The sequence below is a fragment of the Acomys minous genome (genome assembly GCF_964271855.1).
Source record: "Acomys minous genome assembly, chromosome: 20".
Taxonomy (NCBI): Eukaryota; Metazoa; Chordata; class Mammalia; order Rodentia; family Muridae; genus Acomys; species Acomys minous.
This window is the reverse complement of record NC_140502.1, coordinates 21,344,050-21,363,393: the sequence shown is the minus strand read 5'-3', so window position 1 is coordinate 21,363,393 and position 19,344 is coordinate 21,344,050. Positions and strand designations below refer to the sequence as shown.

General features: G+C 50.2%; 1 protein-coding gene across 3 annotated transcripts in view; it reads right to left on the bottom strand.

Annotated features, from left to right (window-relative positions):
• The window catches only part of LOC311591352 (cell adhesion molecule CEACAM1-like), a 35,751-nt gene extending 29,357 nt beyond the window's left edge, over positions 1-6,394 (bottom strand). Inside the window, exons 1-2 of one of the 3 annotated variants that reach the window (XM_084770871.1) lie at positions 5,824-6,394; positions 2,023-2,382 (exon numbers count right to left, since the gene is read on the bottom strand). Coding sequence is in view for 1 of the 3 variants with exons in the window: in XM_084770869.1 (XP_084626995.1) it covers positions 5,824-5,887 (64 nt within the window). In the remaining 2 variants the exon portion in view is untranslated. Of the gene's footprint in view, positions 1-2,022; positions 2,383-5,006; positions 5,079-5,823 lie in introns of those variants that run through there. The other 2 variants (XM_084770869.1, XM_084770870.1) reach the window with 2 other exon arrangements.
• Between the last annotated feature and the right edge of the window lie 12,950 nt (positions 6,395-19,344).

The following is a 19,344-nucleotide window of genomic DNA, read 5'->3' as shown; positions in this document are numbered from 1 at the left end:
GTGAAAAGCTTTATCTCTTTACCTTTGACCCCAGAAATCCCCCTGGAGCTGTCTCAGGGTCTCCCCAGTGGGACAGTTAGAATTGACATCACCTTCAGCATACTACTGTCTGAGAGGACTCACATGTCACTACAGCGACATCCTGAAACGTCAGCTGCCTGCCCGGGAGGGTAGGCCCACCCTGGCACTGATGGGACCGGCTCCCCTTTAAGGTCCTAGGAACCAGGGGAGGACCATGTGCCAACTCCACTGGAATAGGGATGAAATCCCAGTCAGTAGCCAAATGCTGGGAAGCAGCCTGGAGCTTTGTGGCTTGCCAGCCTGTGCTTCTGCCTCAGACCCATTGCCTCGCAGTGTAGACAGAGTAAGGACCCTTTCTGTCCTGTCTTGTGGCCTATTTCACATGTGGGTCACACAAGAGCCCTGGATCAGACACACTGACTGCTGGACCCTTGGCTCATAATGGGGCCTCGGCCTCTACCTATGCGTGTGCCCTTTGCTACTGTTGGAGGGAGTGCAGGCCCAGGGGTCAGTACCTAAAGAATGGATGCTCAGCCACACACTGCAGGGAAGGGCAAGGTAGGAGCAGTACCTCTGCCTGGAGAGAGGGAAGAGGGTGTGAGAGGCACAGAAGTAACAGAGAGAGAGAGAGAGACGCAGGTGTCTCACAGTGACCTCCATGTCCACATAGGCCATGAGCTCCAGAGAGCCCTGAATAATCCCACAGGCCAGCAAGAAGGCTTCATGGTCTAGTGTCCTGAGTTCTGTTCCAGGAACCCATATGGTATACGGGGAGCTGACTCTCACAGGTTGTCCAGTGAGTTCCACAGAGGAGCTGTTGCGTGTGCCTTCCCTTCCTCTTTCTCCACACATGTCTGTGTGAGTGTGTAACTGAATTAAGAATATATAAGCAAACCAGAATGATGCTAAGACCCTTCCTACCTCCCAGCAGCCTTAGGGCCAACCTGTGATTGGTGTTTGGGCAAGGGGACCCTAGGAGCAGCAGGCCAGAGGAAGAGGAGCAGGAGGAGAGGAACAGGAAGAGGGGGAGGAGCAGGAGGAGGAGGAGGAAGGTGTCAGCCTCCAGGAGGGCCAGGAGTAGGTGTGCTCTGAGTGTCCCGGGCTCTGCTTGCTTTGCAGTTTCAGAAAGGTTCAGGACATAGTGCTGTTTGTTCCTCCACCCACACATGCGCGCACTCACTGCTCATTGTCTTGATTCCTGTGATTCTGTTTATGGAGAAGGATTGTGTGTGTGCTCTGACCCACAGACCAGTCTCTCCCCCAAGCCTCCTGTCCACGAGGACAACCCCTGACCCACCAGGGCCCCAGGGGCTTCTGAAGGCATCCAGCCATAGAGGCGAGGATGTGGCTGCAGGTGGCATCTGGTCCTCTGACCAGCACTCATGCCCTGGGTGGCCCAGATTCAGCAACTGCACTTCCTCGTGCTTTGGATTCCTTTCAGCAGGGTAAGTGTTCTGGGATCAGTGTCTCATCTCTAGATAACTCTCACAGTGCTCACCACCTCCAGATCTTGGGGAAAAGACCGACTTGGTGAGGATCCAGGTCCCTTAGGCAGTCCTTATTGGGTCCTCCGGGTCCTCCTCAGAGCCATGTACCTGGGACTGAGAGCAGGTGTGGGGCAGAGCTTCCCCTGCACACCAGCCTGCTTTGTGCAGCTCGGATGCAGGGGAAGGAGGCCCCTCTTGTGAACTGTTTCCACGGTGTGTCCTACAGTGAGTGCTGTAAGCCCAGTGAGGGGCCATGATGCAGCCCACGCTCTCCGTGTGGGTGCACAAGTATGTGAGTTTGTGTGTGTGTGGGAGCACGTGTATATTTGTGTTGTGTGTTTGAATGTGTGAATGTGTGTGAAAATATGTCTGTGTGAGTGTGTATGTGAATATGTGTGTGTGAATTTGTGTGAGTGTGAGCTTGTGTGTGTGTGTGTGTGTGTGTGTGTGTGTGTGTGTGTGTGTGTTAAGTGCAATGAACCCAACTCAGCAAGAGACGGCGGGGATCACTTACGGTATACTGTAAGTGTTATATATGCAGATGTTTCCGGTTGTTCCCTGGTAACTAAGACCAGAAGGTAGTCTCCAGAATCTTCTTTTGCTAGCTGCCTTATTTTCAATGTTCCATTTTTGAACATTTCCGTTCTCCAGTTGTGGAGTGGTCCTGTTGTAATCCTGTCTTCTATTATGGAATATGATGCAATTAGGCTCTCCCTCTCATGGTTTCTTCCTTTGAACCAGCTAATTCTCAAAGTGCCAAATGATACATCTCGGGGATGAAGATAAACATTCATATTTTCATGAACTGCGGGCGGCTCTGCCTCAATGGACCCTCCAATACTTGGAGGGAGGTGCCAGCAGGTTAAAAAAGTGGCTAGGGAGGAGAAGAGAGAAACTCATCAGTGGGAGACCCTTCTAGAAGATGAAAGATGGGGCTCTAGGTCATGAGAGTGTGTGCCCTTCCCTCAGCTCTGTGTGTGTGTGTGTGTGTGTGTGCGCGCGCGCGTGTGCGTGTGTATTTGTGTGTGTGAAGCCCCTGTGGATTCCTCCTTAAGAGCCTTCTGCTCATCTCCTTCCGACCTTTCCTTGCTCTGTGTTCTCCTTGCTTCCTGTCAACCCCTGGCCTCAGCCACTAGATGTCCTTGTTGCTCTCTTTCTGCTCAGGGTGATGAGGCCCTGTGAGGACAGACTGGGGTGATCTCTGTTGGAGCTCAGGTATCATTTTTCCTTTAATATTTTATTAGTTTATTCATATTGCATCTCAATTGTTAGCCCACCCCTTGTATCCTCCCATTCCTCCCTCCCTCCCTCTTTCCCTCTACTCCCCTCCCCTATGTCTGTGACTAAGGGGGACCTCTTCCCCCTGTGTATGCTCATAGGGTACCAAGTCTCTTTTTGGTAGCCTGCTATCCTTCCTCTCAGTGTCCCCAGGCCTCCCCATCAAGGGGCACCAGAGTTCGTGTGAAAGTCAGTCCCCACTCTCTACTCAACGGTGGAGAATGTCCTGTCCATGGGCTGCATCTGGGTAGTGGCTTGAAGTTTACTGCATGTATTGTCCTTGGCTGGTGCCATAGTTTGAGCAGGTCCTCTGGGCCCAGATCCGCCCAGCATAGGGTTCTTCTTGTAGGATTCTAGGACCCTCTGGATCCTTCTATTTCCCTATTCTCCCATGCTTCTCTCACCTAAAGTTCCAATAGGATGTCCTCCGCTCTGACCCACTTTCCTGGTAAGTGAAGACTTTCATGGGACATGTCCCTTGGGTTAGTGTCTACATATAAGTGAATATATACCATTTGACTCATTCTGCTTCTGGGTGAACTCACTCATTATGATCATTTCCAGTTTAATCCATTTGTACACAAATTTCAGGAATTTCTTGTTTTTAATAGCTGAGGAGTATTCCATAGTGTAAATGTACCACAGTTTCTTTATCCATTCTTCTACTGAGGCTGTTTCCATGTTCTGGCTATTATGAATAAGGCAGCTATGAACATGGTTGTGCATTTGTCTGTGTTGTATGTATGGTGGAGCATTTTCTGAGTTCACTCCAAGGAGTGGAGTAGCTATTCTGGGCTTTTTGTTGAGATTGATCTTTCCATATGAAGTTGAGAATTGATCTTTCAATGTCTTCAAAATACTTTGTAAGTATTTTGATAGGGATTGCATTTAATCTGTAAACTGCTTTTGTTAAGATGGCCATTTTTACTATGTTAATTCTCCCGATCCACAAATAAGGGAGATCCCTCCATCTTCTGGTGTCATCTTCAATCTCTTTCTTCAGAGATTACAGTTTTTTTTTTTCAAACAAGTCCTTCACTTGCTTGGTTATAGTTACTCCTAGATATTTTATATTGCCTGTGGCTATCGTGAAGGGTGTAGTTTTCCTAATTTCTTCCTCTGCGTGTTTGTCATTTGTATATAGGAAAGATACTGACTTTTTTGAGTTAATTTTGTGTCCAGCCAATTTGCTGAAGGTGTTTATCAGCTGTAGGGGTTCTCTGGTGGAATTTCGGGGGTCACTTATATAGACTATCATATCATCTGCAAATAGGGATAATTTGACTTCTTCCTTTCCCATTTGGATCGCCTTGATCTCCTTTTGATGTCTTATTGCTCTGGCTAGAACTTCAAGAACTATATTGAAGAGATATGGAGAAAGCGGGCAGGCTGGTCTGGTTCCCCATTTTAGAGGAGTTTCCTTGACTGTCTCTCCATTTAATTTGATGTTGGCTATGGGCTGGCTGTATTTGGCCTTTATTACTTTTAGGTTTGTGCCTTGTGTTCCCGATCTGTCCAGAACTTTAAACATGAATGGGTGTTGGATTTTGTCAAATGCTGTTTCTGCATTTAAGGAGATGCTCATGTGGTTTTCTCTTTCAGTTTGTTTACATGGTGGATTTCACTGATGGCTTTCCTTAGTTAAGCCATCCCTGCATGCCTGGGACGAAGCCTACCTGGTCATGGGGAATGATGTCTTTGATATGTTCTTGTATTTGTTTAGCGAGTATTTTATTGAGTATTTTTGTGTCAATGTTCATAAGAGAAATTGGTCTGAAATTCTCTGTTTTTTGTTGGGTCTTTGTGGGGTTTAGGTATCAACGTGACTATGGCCTCATAGAAAGGAGTTGGTAATGTTCCATCAATTTCTCTGTTTTGGAGTAGCTTGAAGAGTATCAGTATTAAGAGCTCAGGTATCTTAAAAAGGCTTACCTCCCTGTGCAGGTGAGAGAGAGAGAGAGAGAGAGAGAGAGAGAGAGAGAGAGTGTGTGTGTGTGTGTGTGTGTGTGCCCAATCCCTTCCATCGAGAGTTTGATCAGCACTGTTTTACTTGTGTGTGGAGAGTCAGCCTGGTGTGGTTACAGCGCCCGTCTATGGAATACTATTCAGCTATTAAAAACAAGGAATTCCCGAAATTTGTGGATAAATGGATTGAGCTAGAAATGATCATAATGAGTGAGTTAACCCAGAAGCAGAAAGACTCAGATGGTATATACTCACTTATAACTGCATATTAGCCCCAGGGGCATGTCCCATGAAAGCCTTCACTTACCAGGAAACTGAGACAGAGGGGAGGACATTCTATTGGGACTCTAGATGAGAGAAGCATGGGAGATTAGCAAAGTAGAAGGATCCAGAGGGTCCTAGAAACCTACAAGTAGAACATTATGATAGGCAGATTTGGGCCCAGGGGTCCCGCTCAAACTAAGGCACCAGCCAAGGACAATACAGGCCGTAAAACTTTAAACCCCTACCCAGATCTAGCCAATGGACAGGACATTCTCCACAGTAGAGTGGAGAGTGGGATATGACTTTCTCACGTACTCTGGTGCCTCACCTTTGACCATGTCCCCTGGAGGGGGAGACCTGGTGGCACTCAGAGGAAGGACAGCAGGTTTTACCAAGAAGAGACTTGATACCCTATGAACATATACAGGGGGAGGTAATCCCCCTCAGGAACAGTCATAGGGGAGGGGAATAAGGGGAAAATGGGAGGGAGGGAAGAATGGGAGGATACAAGGGATGGGATAACCATTGAGATGTAACAAGAATAAATTAATTAAAAAAAAAAAAAAGGGAGGGGAAGACCATGAAGCAAATGAGCATTACTGTCGCCCAGGGAGCACTGAGCTTTCTAACTCTTACTAATTCTCCCTCACTGAAGGCTTCCTGTGTGGAGCGTCTGTCCCTCTTCCCGTCCTCTCCTAGACACCAAGCAGAAGGCCTGTGCCCTCTCTTGGGTTCTGTTCTCCCCAGGGGGCCCTATCTCATCCCTGCCCATCCTCCTCCCTCCTAGCCCCAGGGCTGGCTCCCTCACCTGTGAGCAGGAATCTTTGCAGGAGGATGCTCCCAGTGTGTGGAGGGTCTGAGAGGGGCTGCATGGTGTCTGCTGATGACGCTGTTCCCCTCTGTGGAGAAGAGCTTCAGATCCAGCACTGCTCTCAGGCCGGCCACTCTGATGTCAGCTCTGCTGCCTTGTGAGCTCAGCGTCCTTCCAGCAGGAGCACCTCCCAGGGTCCCGTGAGCTGGGGACCAGGCCTGTGGTCAGGACTCCTCCTCCTCCTCTCCCTTCCTAGAGGTAGTTTTCAGCCCTCCATGCCCCACTTTGACCAAGAGTGATGGGAACCCCTTGTCTCCTGTGAGGGCCTCTCTGTGTCCTGGCCTCGGAACTCCCTTCATCACAGAGGGAAGCCCTGGAGTCTCCAACTAGAGCATTCTTCCTTCTGTGACACAGCTGGTTGCCTGGGTTTGCCAGTGTGGCGTCTGTCAAGTAGGATTTACTCCCACTTGGAGCTAAGGGGCCATTTGGGTCACAACTGATGTGAGAACTCTGTTGTGTGCCCGTCACCTGTATTGCGACAATCTGTGGACCCACCATCAGTATAAATAAAGACCTGGAGGCTTTAGTATAGTGTAAAGCTTAGGCCTTTTGCTGGGCCACTCTCCAGCTAGTTCATCTGACTGAACCAGGCTCTCCTACCTACAAGCTGCCCTGTGGCGAGCTCTCTACCCTTCTGCTCTGCTGCTGTCCATGTCTGCTCCTGTCTGGCTCCCCTCTGGAATTTCTCACTTCTCCTTTCTTCTCCAGCATCCTTCTCTCTGCCCAGAAGCCCTGCCCTCTTCTTCCTGCCCAGTATTGGCCATCAGATCTTTATTCCATCCAGGCAGTAGCAAGACAATCTCTGACACAATTCTAGATTGCCTTAGCAGGTGAGGAAGGAGGAATATTTACACAATCGAAAACCCAGTGATGGACCATAGAAAGGACAATACCAAAGTCCTGATGGCCTTTAGCTCCCAGGTTGTTACAAATTAACAGTTGACAACACACAGACACACCTTCAAACACTGTGAAGGGGGTTATCCCTCCAGTCACCATCACGGCCTCTGTCCCGAGGACAGACATGCTGTTTCATTTGTCTCAGACGCAGCTTCATTTCCTGAGCATGGAAGAGGAGGAGACATGTGTCCTGGGAAGGCTGTGATCCAAAGCTGAGAGGCTGGGTGGCCATGATCTCCACTGTCTGCAAGAGAAGGGTCAGGAGGACCCTCTGTGGGTTCAGCGGGTGGAGCTACGGCCCAGGTCTGCTCCTGTCTTGGCTGACATTTTGGGAAGCTTCTCTTCCTCTGCTGGCTCTATTGCCTTCGTCCTTGGGAGACGCTGGGAGGGAGGGGCGTGCTCAGGGACCCTGACACTGAAGGTCCAGCAATGAGTAGTCAGGATACATCAGGCACTGTGGGCAGCTGCTGAGATCAGCTGGTAAACAGGCTCTATGTCCACCTCCTTAGCCAGCACTGTGTTCACGTCTCCAAGACTGAGTTTGATGAGCGTAGGTGCTGTGACCTGATGTGGCCTCAGGAAAACAGACATGGTGGACCCATCTTTCCTTGGAGCCCTGGGCATATGTTGACCGCTGTTGAAATCCTGTTAACCGCCAAACTCGATACTATTATTACTAATAGATTTTATACTAAATTCCCGTGTCCTGTCTGCCTACACTCCATCACGTTGCCAGCACTGGGTGTTCATGTTGGCTCTGTTTCTTAACAATTAAACTCTATTATATACAGGGAGAGGTAATCCCCCTCAGGAACAGTCATAGGGGAGGGGAATAAGGGGAAAATGGGAGGGAGGGAAGAATGGGAGGATACAAGGGATGGGATAACCATTGAGATGTAACAAGAATAAATTAAGGAGAAAAATAAATAAATAAATTAGACTAAAAAAAAAAACTCTATTATACAGCCCAACTAGCTTACACAAGAAGGAAAAAAGGTTAAAGGGACAAAAGAGTGAACCTTCTGGTATCTGTTCCACAGGATGGGTCCTTAGGTGTCTCTGGCCTGTGTGCTGGACCAGCATGTGGGCTGCTCCACATACCCTCAAGCCCAGGCTGAACCTGTTGTTCTCTCCTCCCCACCTGCCTCAGTCACGTGGGAAGGGCGGTCTCCTTCTCCTGTTGAGGGTCAATTAGAAAAACAATAGTCCAGGTTGGGTTCCCAGGTAGGCTTCCTGAATTCCAGGCCCAGGATGTCTCCACTCTGTCTGTCACAAGGTATTCATGGGGTACCCCAAGGGTAAAGCCTGCCAAGACTGCTTCCACCTGTGACAAAGCTTAATCTTTCCCACATGTCCGGGCCACACTGGAAACATTTCGACAGACAGACCTATGGCTTCTGTGCCTTCCGTATTCTACAACGGGCCCTGCCCACAGCACCCAGGCCATTGCTAGGATCTGCCACTGCACATCTTTGGGGAGAGCAATCTGCTGCAGGAGCACCATTGATTCTAAATCACCTCGGATGGTCATCTCAACATCAGGGAGGAGCTGGGCTGGATAGGCGGCCCCTGAGTGTCCGTCCTCTTGCCTGCCTCGGGGCCCTTTGTCCTCTTCTTCAACACAGCTCTCCTCCTCTTCCTCCTGCTCCTCTTCCAGGATGGCGACAGCTGCTCCCGAAGAAACTCCATCTCCAGTCCCACCTTACACAGCTGTCCCAACAGCTGGACCTCTATTCTGCGCAGGTTCCCCTAAGGGAATAAAGGACCGTCCTGGGAGCAAGGAGGCCTGCCAGGAGCTGCCCAGGGGTGAAAGACCCCCGAAGGGAGACCCTCACTCAAGCCTCGGGATGGCGCGCACCCAAAGACACACAAACGACCGTCTTGCTGTAAACACATGAGGCAGTTTATTGGCGGAGCTCCGGGTCGACACGTATCTCACGCAGGAGACAGAGGGGTCGACCCAGAAGCCCAAGGGTTTGTGGTTTATATGGGCAAGGGTCGGGGGGAGTGGGAAGTTTTGGCGCGGCTACACACGATTGGTTGTTTCAAACATTTGAACATCAGCAAATTGCATAGGCAGATCTGGGGTAAGCTCAGACTTGATCATACAGGAACAGTCCTTGGTTCCTGTTTTTCTTGAAACCCGAGGGTAGATGTTTTATCTGAGCTGACAACACATCTGGTTAAACTCAAACCTGGAACATTGTGTGCGGGCCTCAAAGAGGATTAAGCAAACACCATAAAATTGGATGAGGGGTCTTGGCTCATTACTCACTTGATCATGTCCGGTACCTGCTTCTCTCAGGAATTTGTCCTTGTGTATCCTCCCTATCTTTTATGGCCAGCCGGTCCCTGGAACACTCAGTAGGCCTTTGTCTCTTATCTCCGCATTTTTTGTGACTTATCATCTGGGACCTTGGGCTAGAATACCTGTCGACCTGCACTTATGAGTTAGAGAGCTCTGCTGTTCTGGTTGCTTTAATGCTAATTAAAGAATTTCCCTTGCATTCCCCTCTTCTTCTACTTGATAATTCTAATCTTAGAATATCTGTTCTAATTTTTGAGTATTATTTTATTCTAGACTAAAAGATTCATACTCTGCCCTGTCGGGGTCACTTATTGATCGGTATTGTTGTCTTAGTACCATCAGTTGAACAGCACTAATTTTATCTTTAATAAGAGCAAGTAACCTATTTACTATACACCGGCCAAAAATTAAAATCAAGCAAATTACCAACACTGGCCCAGCTAAAGCAGAAAATAGGATAGTCATCTAGGGGGACCGGGTGAGCCAGGACTCAAACCGGCCTTGTTGAGCTTTTTTGTCCCTCTGTCTTTTATCTAGCCTGTTTTTGTTCCCCTTTTTATTGATCACCTCTCAAGTCTGTTGCATCGGGGCATGAGGGTTGTTGTCCTGACTTAGGGTTGCGTCTGTGACGCAGACGCAGCTTAAGAGGATTATTAGTCTTTTCCAGGATCCATTTATCTTGACTAGTCTCAGGAGGAGCCCTTTTCACACGTGAAGCATGGATCCAGGTGGGGATTCCCTTTACCTTAACGGCAGTTGGAGCCGTTAACAGTACCAGGTAGGGTCCTTTTCACCATGGCTTGAGATTCCCAGCTCCGTGTCTCCATACCAAGACGGCGTCTCCAATCTCGAACTGATGAGGAACTGTAGGGTTTCTAGCAGTGTAGGCATCTTTCAGCTGTTCCCAAATCTCTCGCCTGATCGTCTCGAGAGCCTTTAAATGGGCTAAAAGATGGGTGGAAGGCACAAAACTGTCATCAGGACACGCCACACTCTCTAGGATTTCAAACAGAGGTGGTGGTGCACCAAACAGTATCTCAAAGGGTGTCAGTCCCAACGGTCCAGGCGTGTTCCATACCCGGAACAAGGCAAGGGAGAGAAGGGCTGTCCAATCACCCCCGCCGGTCTCTAAGGTCAGTTTTGTTAAGGTCTCTTTTATAGTTCTATTCGTCCTTTCTACCTGTCCTGAGCTCTGGGGTCTATAAGCACAATGTAATTTCCAATTTATCCCCAATTGTCTGGCCAGTCCCTGACTTACCTGGGTGACGAAGGCAGGCCCGTTGTCCGACCCAGTTACCTTAGGTATCCCGAACCGGGGAAGGATTTCTTCAAGTATCTTTTTGGCCAATACATTTGCCGTTTCCTTTTTCATGGGAAATGTCTCGACCCACCCCGAGAAGGTGTCTATGAAAACTAGAAGGTATTTATTACCATATCGGGCCAGTTTGACTTCAGTGAAATCAACCTCCCAATAAGTTCCAGGTCGATCTCCCCGCAAGCGCTTTTCTGCACAGTGTCTGCTGGAACCGGCATTAGTGAGAGCGCAAGCCTTGCAGTTTTTTTTTTTTTTAACCAGATCCTCTACTGTCTTTTGTAGTCTGGGGATGTGATAGGGAGACTTATTGACCAGTTCTGTCATCTTCTTGGGCCCTAGGTGGGTAAGGCGGTGTATACTAGCCAGGTATTCTAGCCCCTCTTCCTCTATGAGGATTCTTCTCTCGGGAATCCCCTCAGCCTGTTGGGGCATAACCTTAGCTATTAGAATCATTGGTCCTTGTGCCGCCTCTTTGGCCATCTGGTCAGCCATTCGGTTCCCCCTTTTTATAGGACCAGTCCCTTTTTGATGTCCTTGACAATGGATGATCGCCACCTTGCGGGGCAAATGAACAGCCTCTAATAAACTAAGAATTTCTTCTTTATTTTTAATGTCTTTGCCAGCTGAAGTCAGCATCCCACGTTGTCTATAAATCACTCCGTGGACACGAGTTGTTGCGAAAGCATACCGGCTATCAGTGTAGATATTGGTAGCCTTTCCCTCTGCCAGTCTTAGTGCTTGGGTCAAAGCAATAAGTTCAGCTTTTTGGGCCGACGTCCCTTCTGGTAAACTGCTGGCCCAGATGACAAACTTCCCGTCCACTACCGCTGCCCCAGCCCTCCGCTTACCTGCTACCACAAAGCTACTTCCGTCAGTGAACCAAGTTTTTACCCCAGGCCACGGCTGGTCAGTGAGGTCTGATCGAGTCCCTGTTTCTTCAGCCAGTATCATTTTACGATGATGAACTGGGGTCTCGCCAGCTTCGGGTAGCAAGGTGGCAGGGTTAAGGATGGCGGGCGGAGCGAAGGTCACCCCCTCTGTCAGCAACAAGCTCTGGTAGCGGGTCATCCGGGCGTTGGTCATCCAACGGTCTGGTGGTTGTCTGATAATGCTCTCGAGGGCGTGGGAGGCCACCACTATCACATTTTGGCCCATGGTTAACTTATCAGCATCTTTTACCAATACAGCCGTTGCTGCTATCACCCGCAAACAAGAGGGCCACCCACTGGCCACAGGATCCAGTTTTTTTGACAGATAGGCCACTGGGCTCTTCCAGGGTCCTAGAGTTTGGGTGAGGACCCCCCCCCTGGCAATCCCCTTCCGCTCGTCGATGTACAGAGTAAAAGGCTTGTTCAGATCAGGCAGTGCTAGGGCAGGGGCTTGTGGCAGTGCCTTTTTAAGGGTCTCAAAAGCCAATTGGTGTTCCTTAGTCCAAGTGAACTCCCCCCTTTCTCTTGTTAGAGGGTATAATGGGGCCGCCAGAATGGCGAACCTGGGAATCCAAAGCCTGCAGAATCCCGCAGTCCCCAGGAATTCTCTTACCTGGCAAGGGGTGGTTGGGGTCGGGATCTGATTCACTGTCCATTTCCTGGCTTTTGTGAGTGACCGTTGTTTATCTTTCAAGGTGTTGTATCCCAGATATGTCACTTCAGTCCGGCACAATTGTGCCTTTTTGGCAGAGGCCCGATACCCCAACTCACCTAACTCAGCCAGGATTTTCTGAGTCCCAAGCTCGCATTCTTCACGGGTCTCTGCAGCCAATAGGAGGTCATCTACATACTGTAGAAGAGTCACCTGGGGATTATTAGCATGGAAAGGGGCAAGGTCCCGATGCAGGGCTTCATCAAATAGGGTGGGGGAGTTTTTAAACCCCTGGGGCAATCTCGTCCACGTAAGCTGTCCAGTTCTTCTGTTTTCAGGGTCTTGCCACTCAGAGGCAAGCAGGGATTGGCTGTTAGGGTGCAATCTCAGACAGAAGAAGGCATCTTTGAGATCAGGTGGCAGTGTTCAATCTTTTAAGGGTCTCCTTGGCCCCTGCCTTCTGTTGTCGCCCAGGTTCCCTGTCTGCCTAGGCCTGTCTGTTTCCTGACGCCTTCTTTCTCCTACCACTGTGGCCAGTATTCTTACCAGATTCTTTTTCTGCCTTTTTTCTTTTCCTTTTTATCCTCAGCTCTCTCTTTCTTTCCTCTTTCCTCATCCTCAGCTCTCTCCTTTTTTTTTCTTTCCTCATCCTCAGCTCTCTCCTTTTTTTTTCTTTCCTCATCCTCAGCTTTCTTTTTCTTTTCTCCTTCCTTATCTTCAGCTCTCTCCTTCTTTTTTTCTTTCCTGTTTCACTTCCTCTGTCTCCTTTTTATGCTAAACTTTCTCAGCCTCCTTTACCACATCCCTGATGGTATAATCTTGCAATCTCTCAATGCGCTAATGCGCTGTAGTTTCTTTCTAATATCAGGTGCTGACTGTCCAATGAAAGCCATGATTACAGAGGCTTGCTGTCCCTCTGATGTAGGGTCAAAAGGGGTATATCTCCAGTAAGCCTCCATGAGCCTCTCTAGAAACACCGAGGGGGGCTCGGTCGCTCCCTGTATGACTTCTCTTACCTTTGCCAAATTGGTGGGCCTCCTCGCGGCCCCTCTGAGACCTGCCACCAGAGCCCGGCGGTAAATGGACAGCCGTTCCCTACCTTCTGCCGTGTTGTAGTCCCACTGAGGACGGGTCAGGGGGAATCCTTCATCTATTTCGGCCAGGGTCTGGACGGGGTGTCCAGCATCATCTCGGATATTCTTTCGAGCCTCGAGGAGAATTCTTTCTCTCTCCTCGGTGGTGAATAAAACCTGCAGAAGCTGCTGACAGTCATCCCACGTGGGTTGGTGGGAGAATATCAGGGACTCTATCAGACCTGTAAGTCCCGTAGGGTTCTCTGAAAAAGGTGGGTGGTTAGTTTTTTTTAATTATAGAGATCAGAGGAAGAAAAAGGCCAATACTGTAGGAGTTGTAACGCATTTTTTTGCCTGTGGGGCCGGCCCGACAGCACTAAGGGGCAGAGCCACGGTGGAATCAGGCCCCTCAGGGGTTGCTCCAAGGCGGCTCCCAGTGCCCGCCGAGGGTCCATCACCCATTGCCCCGGAAGCCGCGGGCGGGGCTGAGGTTGGGGCTGCCGGTGGGGAACTCGGGGATATGGTGGGAGCAGGGACATGGGCCATTCATGAGGTTCTGCTATGTCAGGATATATTTTAGGGATGGGCTCCGGTGGTGCGCTGGGCTCGCTTCCTCCACTCTGCCATGGTTTCGATTTCTCTTCCGCGGTGCCTTCTCGCACCGCCAAGACTCAGGAGCTAGGTGGGCGAGGTGGGATGAAGGGCTTGACCCACGGGGGTGGGTAACGGGCCAAATCTTCCTACACGGTGATGTAAGGCTGTTGGTCTGGATGTGACCCTGATCTTTCCTGAAAATTAATTGCTCTGACAGCTCTAATAGCAAGTAAAACAAAAGTCCCCTCAGGTGGCCAGCCTTCATGGAAAGTCGGCCATTCTGAGGTGCAAAACGTCTGCCAGGGTCCTTTCTTAATTTTTACGGATAGATTATGTCCTCTGCCCTAACGTCCGTCCAGTGGTCCAAAGTCAAAGATAAAGGGGTTGTCACAGTCTGTCCCATTTCAAAAACAAGAAGCACAAAAACAATACAAATACACAAGACACTATCACATCCAAGCACACTCATCCGAGTCTGGACTTGTACAACCAACCGAACACAAATTCCGATGGGGTAGGCTTCCGCACCTTCCCCTCAAGAAGGAGCACTCCGTCTCCTTCATCCCGAAAAGAGGCAGTCAGGCTCTCCTGACTCCCCTTTATCCTTAGGGCGTCCCCCAGGGTTGCAGCCTGCGGCCCTAGCACGTCTGCCTCCGCAGCCACTGGGTCCTTACGGCCCACAGCGGCAGCTGCCAGAAACTGAAACCAAGACACGAAATCAGCAGCACCGCACTCAGACACATAAAACTCACACAGACCTACCTCCAAGGGGTCCTTGGGGGTCTTGGGTGGTCGCACAAATCCCGGACGAGCCCCCAAAATGAAAGACCCCCGAAGGGAGACCCTCACTCAAGCCTCGGGATGGCGCGCACCCAAAGACACACAAACAACCGTCTTGCTGTAAACACATGAGACAGTTTATTGGCGGAGCTCTGGGTCGACACGTATCTCACGCAGGAGACAGAGGGGTCGACCCAGAAGCCCAGGGGTTTGTGGTTTATATGGGCAAGGGTCGGGGGAGTGGGAAGTTTCAGCGCGGCTACACACAATTGTTATTTCAAACATTTGAACATCAGCAAATTGCGTAGGCAGATCTGGGGTAAGCTCAGACTTAATCATACGGGAACAGTCTTTAGTTCCTGTTTTTCTTGAAACCCGAGGGTAGATGTTTTATCTGAGCTGACAACACATCTGGTTAAACTCAAACCTGGAACATTGTGTGCGGGCCTCAAAGAGGATTAAGCAAACACCATAAAATTGGATGAGGGGTCTTGGCTCATTACTCACTTGATCATGTCCGGTACCTGCTTCTCTCAGGAATTTGTCCTTGTGTATCCTCCCTATCTTTTATGGCCAGCCGGTCCCTGGAACACTCAGTAGGCCTTTGTCTCTTATCTCCGCATTCTTTGTGACTTATCATCTGGGACCTTGGGCTAGAATACCTGTCGACCTGCACTTATGAGTTAGAGAGCTCTGCTGTTCTGGTTGCTTTAATGCTAATTAAAAAATTTCCCTTGCAGGGGCAGGTCTAGCTCAAGTCCTGGCCTGCCTGGTCAGGGCCCTCCCTGACTCCTGGGCTCTTCAGGCCACCCTCTTCTCCACCTCCCTCTTGACCTCTATTTCTCCCCTGTCGCTGTCCCTTCAACTCTGTGACTCCTCATTTCAGGCGCTGTCTCCACATCTCCATCTCCATTTTCTCATCCCTGCCTTTGGTCTCTCCCAGCCCCCATTCCGCATGGATCCAGCCTGCCGCTGCTCTCCAGCTCTGATTTCTACCTGGTTGTCTCTGGGACTGGCTCCATTCTCTTTGTCATGCTCTGACCCCACTTCTTCCGTCTGTGCCGCTATGTCATTTTATGTTCGCACCTGATCTCCATCTGCAGCCCAGGCTGCACCCAGGCCCCTGAGCGCTGCACTACAGGCATGAGCCCCGAGGCCTGGCTCATCCTAGCCCTGTCTAATAATACTATCCACTCATTTCCTTCCCGTTCCCTTCTGTCTCTCAGGCCCTGTCACTCACCAGCTCCTCCCAGATCCGCAGCAGCAGCAGCTCTGTGGCACCTCCAGGTTCTGTCCCTGAGGACAGAAGGGTCTGGCCAGGTTCCCCTTAGAGCCTGGGGCAGTGGACCCAACCCAACGGGCTCCTGTCCAGCCTGCTTCAGCTGCACCCACAGCTTTATAGTCTGAACTGTGGACTGAAGAGCTGGAAGTAGTAAGGTCCAAGTGACCCGGTGCCCTGGGAAGTTGTGGGATGGTGGGAAGAAAAGGCAGGGAGGGGCTGGCAGAGATGTCCCAGAGTTCATTCTTCACCGGGAATCCGCTGGCCATGTTTTTGTTTTTCCTGGACTCCAACCTCCATGATCTCTCAGGGTCCAAAGAACCTTGAGCAGAGGTCCATCTTCACCTCGATGCCTCTCGGGCCAACCCTCCTGTGGTTCCATGTTGCCTCAGCACCTGAAGGGGCTGGGCTGCCTTCCTCCCTAGGCCCTCACTCCTCCCCAGCCAGTCTTCCTCAGCCTCTTTTGCTGAATGACTTCGGCCAGCCCCCAACTTGGTCTTTGTCTGTCCCTTGACAGGGCTTGGAGCCTCCATGTCGCAGCTGCAGGCTGCCATACACAAGCTAGTTCTGCCAAGCCTTGGACGTGCATGCACCGGAGTCCTGCCAGGCAGCCAGGACTGGAAAGTGTTCTGGGTCTTGGTCTGCCTTGGCCCTTACAAGCTCATGAGTGTCTTCCAGGGTTCCCAGGCCCCTGGCTCAGAAGTCAAAGGCACCCTTGAGCCCAGACTCCAACTCAGCATGTGTCACATGGCCATGTCTGTGCTCAGCACAGAGCTCCCACTTTGAACCCACCCCACTGGATCCATTTCCTGTTGCTGTTTCTAACAAGTCACCACAGTCCTGGGAGCTTAGAACAAAGCAAGGAGGCTGCAAAGATGGTAGGTGAAGGTGCTTGCCACCAAACGTGATATTCTGAGTTCAATCCTCAGGACTTGCATGGTAGATGAAAAAAGAACTTTCTCTTGTAAGTTTTCCTCTGACACACCCAAAGCTACATATTCACACAGGGACAGACAGACAGAGAGTCAGAGACAGAGAGACCAAGACAGAGAGACAGAGAAAGGTTTTGTAAGGAAAGGGGGAAAACCTACCAAGTCACAGGGTTAGTTGAGTGTGGTGACCAACACCAGGAATCCAAATACATGCCAAGCAGAGGCAAGAGGGTCCCTGCAAATTTGAGGCCAACAAGGTCTATGTATTGAGTTCCAAGAAAATATAATGAGCCCTGACACATATGCCAAACGTGGGGATGGGGGCAGGGGAATGGGTCTGGGAACATGCCTCAGTTAGTAGGTCTTATGGCCCTTCGGATGAGTCCTTTGTGATTCACCACCCAGTTGCTTACCTTAAATAATACCCATGTCAAAGTCCCTAAACTAGCTGGGCATGGTGCCACACATTTTTGTAGTTGTGTTTTTTGTTTTGGATTGTTTTTCGAGACAGGGTTTCTCTGTGTACTCTTGGCTGTCCTGGACTCACTTTGTAGACCAGGCTGGCCTCGAATTCATGCCTGACTCTGCCTCCAGAGTCTGCCACAACACCTGGCAACATGCCTTTAATGCCAGCACTCCAGAGGCAGAGGCAGGTGGATCTCTGTGAGTTTGAGGCCAGCCTGGTCTACAGAGGGAGTTCCTGGACAACCAAGGCTACACAGAGGAACCCTGTCTCAAACTCCCTTTCCTCGCTCCAAAAAAAAAAAATCCCTAAATTTTGCCTTGAGGCCCACATCTATGATCCCAGCACTTGGGAGCCTGAGGCAGAAGGATTACAAGTTCCAGGCCAGCCTGAGCTATAAAGCAGTATATTGCTGAAAAGAAGGATGGGGCACTCAGAGGCAAGGGGAGGAATAGGTGGAGTCTTTTCAGAGTGATACAGTCATAATGTGGTGGTTTGGAGGAGAATGTCCCCAGTGGACGCAGACAGTTGAGTGGTTGGCAGTCGTATGGGGAGGTTTAGGAGGAAGCGCCTTGCTGGAGCAGTACCTCCTCGGGGGTGAGCTTTGAGGTTCAAGGCCTCACTATTTCCAGTTGTTTGCTCTGCTCTGTGCTTCAGCTGCAGATGTGAGCTCTAAGCTTCTTGTCCCTGCTGCTGTGCCTGCTGCTTCCCCGCTGTATCGGGCTCCTAGCCCTGAGCCTGTCAAGATCAGATGGTGTGGTGGTTTGAGTGCAAATGTCCCCCATAGACTCTTAGAGAGTGGCACTATTAGGAGGTTTGGCTTTGATGGAGCAAGTGTGCACCCCTGCAGGTAGGTGTAGAGATTTCAAATGCTTAAACAAGGCCAGTATATCTCTCTCTCTCTCTCTCTCTCTCTCTCTCTCTCTCTCTCTCTGTCTCTGTCTCTTTCTCTGTCTCTATCTCTGTCTCTCTCTGTCTCACCATGACAGTAATGAATTAACGTCTGCACTGTTTACCAGCCCCAGTGAGATGCTTTGTTGTCGTCATGGTGTCCTTCTTGCAGTAAAAGCCCTAAGACAGAAGAGAAGTTGGTACCAGGGCTGGGGCATTGCTGAGATAGGCCTGACCATGCTTTTGCCGGGAGGAATATGGACCCCTGGGACTTTGGACTACAAAAGTGAGTGGACACTTTGCACACGGCTTAAGGAGCCACACTAGTAGGAGTGTGGAAGAGAGTGGTGCTGAGGGTGACTGTGGGTCCTGGCTGAAGAGGTTGCAGAGGAGAACATGAACATGTGGCCTAGAGATCCATCTTCTTGGGATGTTTTGGTGAGGAACGCAGCTGATGTCTGCCTGAGGCTAATTGAAGGGTTGTGGTTGACAGCTGTGGCAGAAGAGATTTCCAGACAGCCTAGCACTGACTGTGAGGATTGGTTCTCAGTGGCCACACTTATGCAGCTCTATAGTGAAAAGGAGCAGGCTGAGCAAGGAAAAACACAAAAGGTACAGTCTGAGGAAAAAGAGGGCCAGGAAGTGTAAACAGAATAAAGAAAAGCCTGATGCCAGGTGGAATAAAGGGAGTGGTGACATCAGCGCAAGACCCCACCCACCTAAGCTACCAACTTGTGAAAAAAGAATCAGAGTGAAGAGGAATAAAGAGAAACTTATGGCCAGGCTTGCTGGTGCACACCTTTAACGGCAGCACTGGGAAGGCAGAGGCTGGGGGACATCGGAGTTTGAGGCCAGCCTGGTCTACACAGTGAGTTCCAGGAGAGCTAAGGAAGTGAAGGGAACTCCACCAACACAAGAGAGCTGTTGAGGGTGTGACTGAACGAGGCGACCATGTTCCAGCCCCAGCAGGCAGCAGAACTTGGCAGCTTTGGTCAGGTGGTTCTGCCTTTACAGTGAAGGATACAAGGGTGGGTTGTGGGCTCTCTCTCCACAGCTTTGGGAAGCCACCGAGGTCAGGCGTGTATGTGTGTGTGTGTGTGGGGGGGGTGCCCTGTATAGAAGCTTAGAGAGGCCGTGGTGTGAAGCTGTTAAGGCGAAACCTGGATTGCCAGGGAGGCCCCGACATGTCAGAGATACAAGAGGTTTGTCATTTGGCTTAGGAAAGCTGCTACCAGGAAGCTGAACTATTCGACTGTGATCGCCTGAGCCTGTTCCTGGAAGCCCGATTGAGAACCAGACTCCAGAGTCGATGCAAAAACAAAGGGATTTATTAATCTGACAC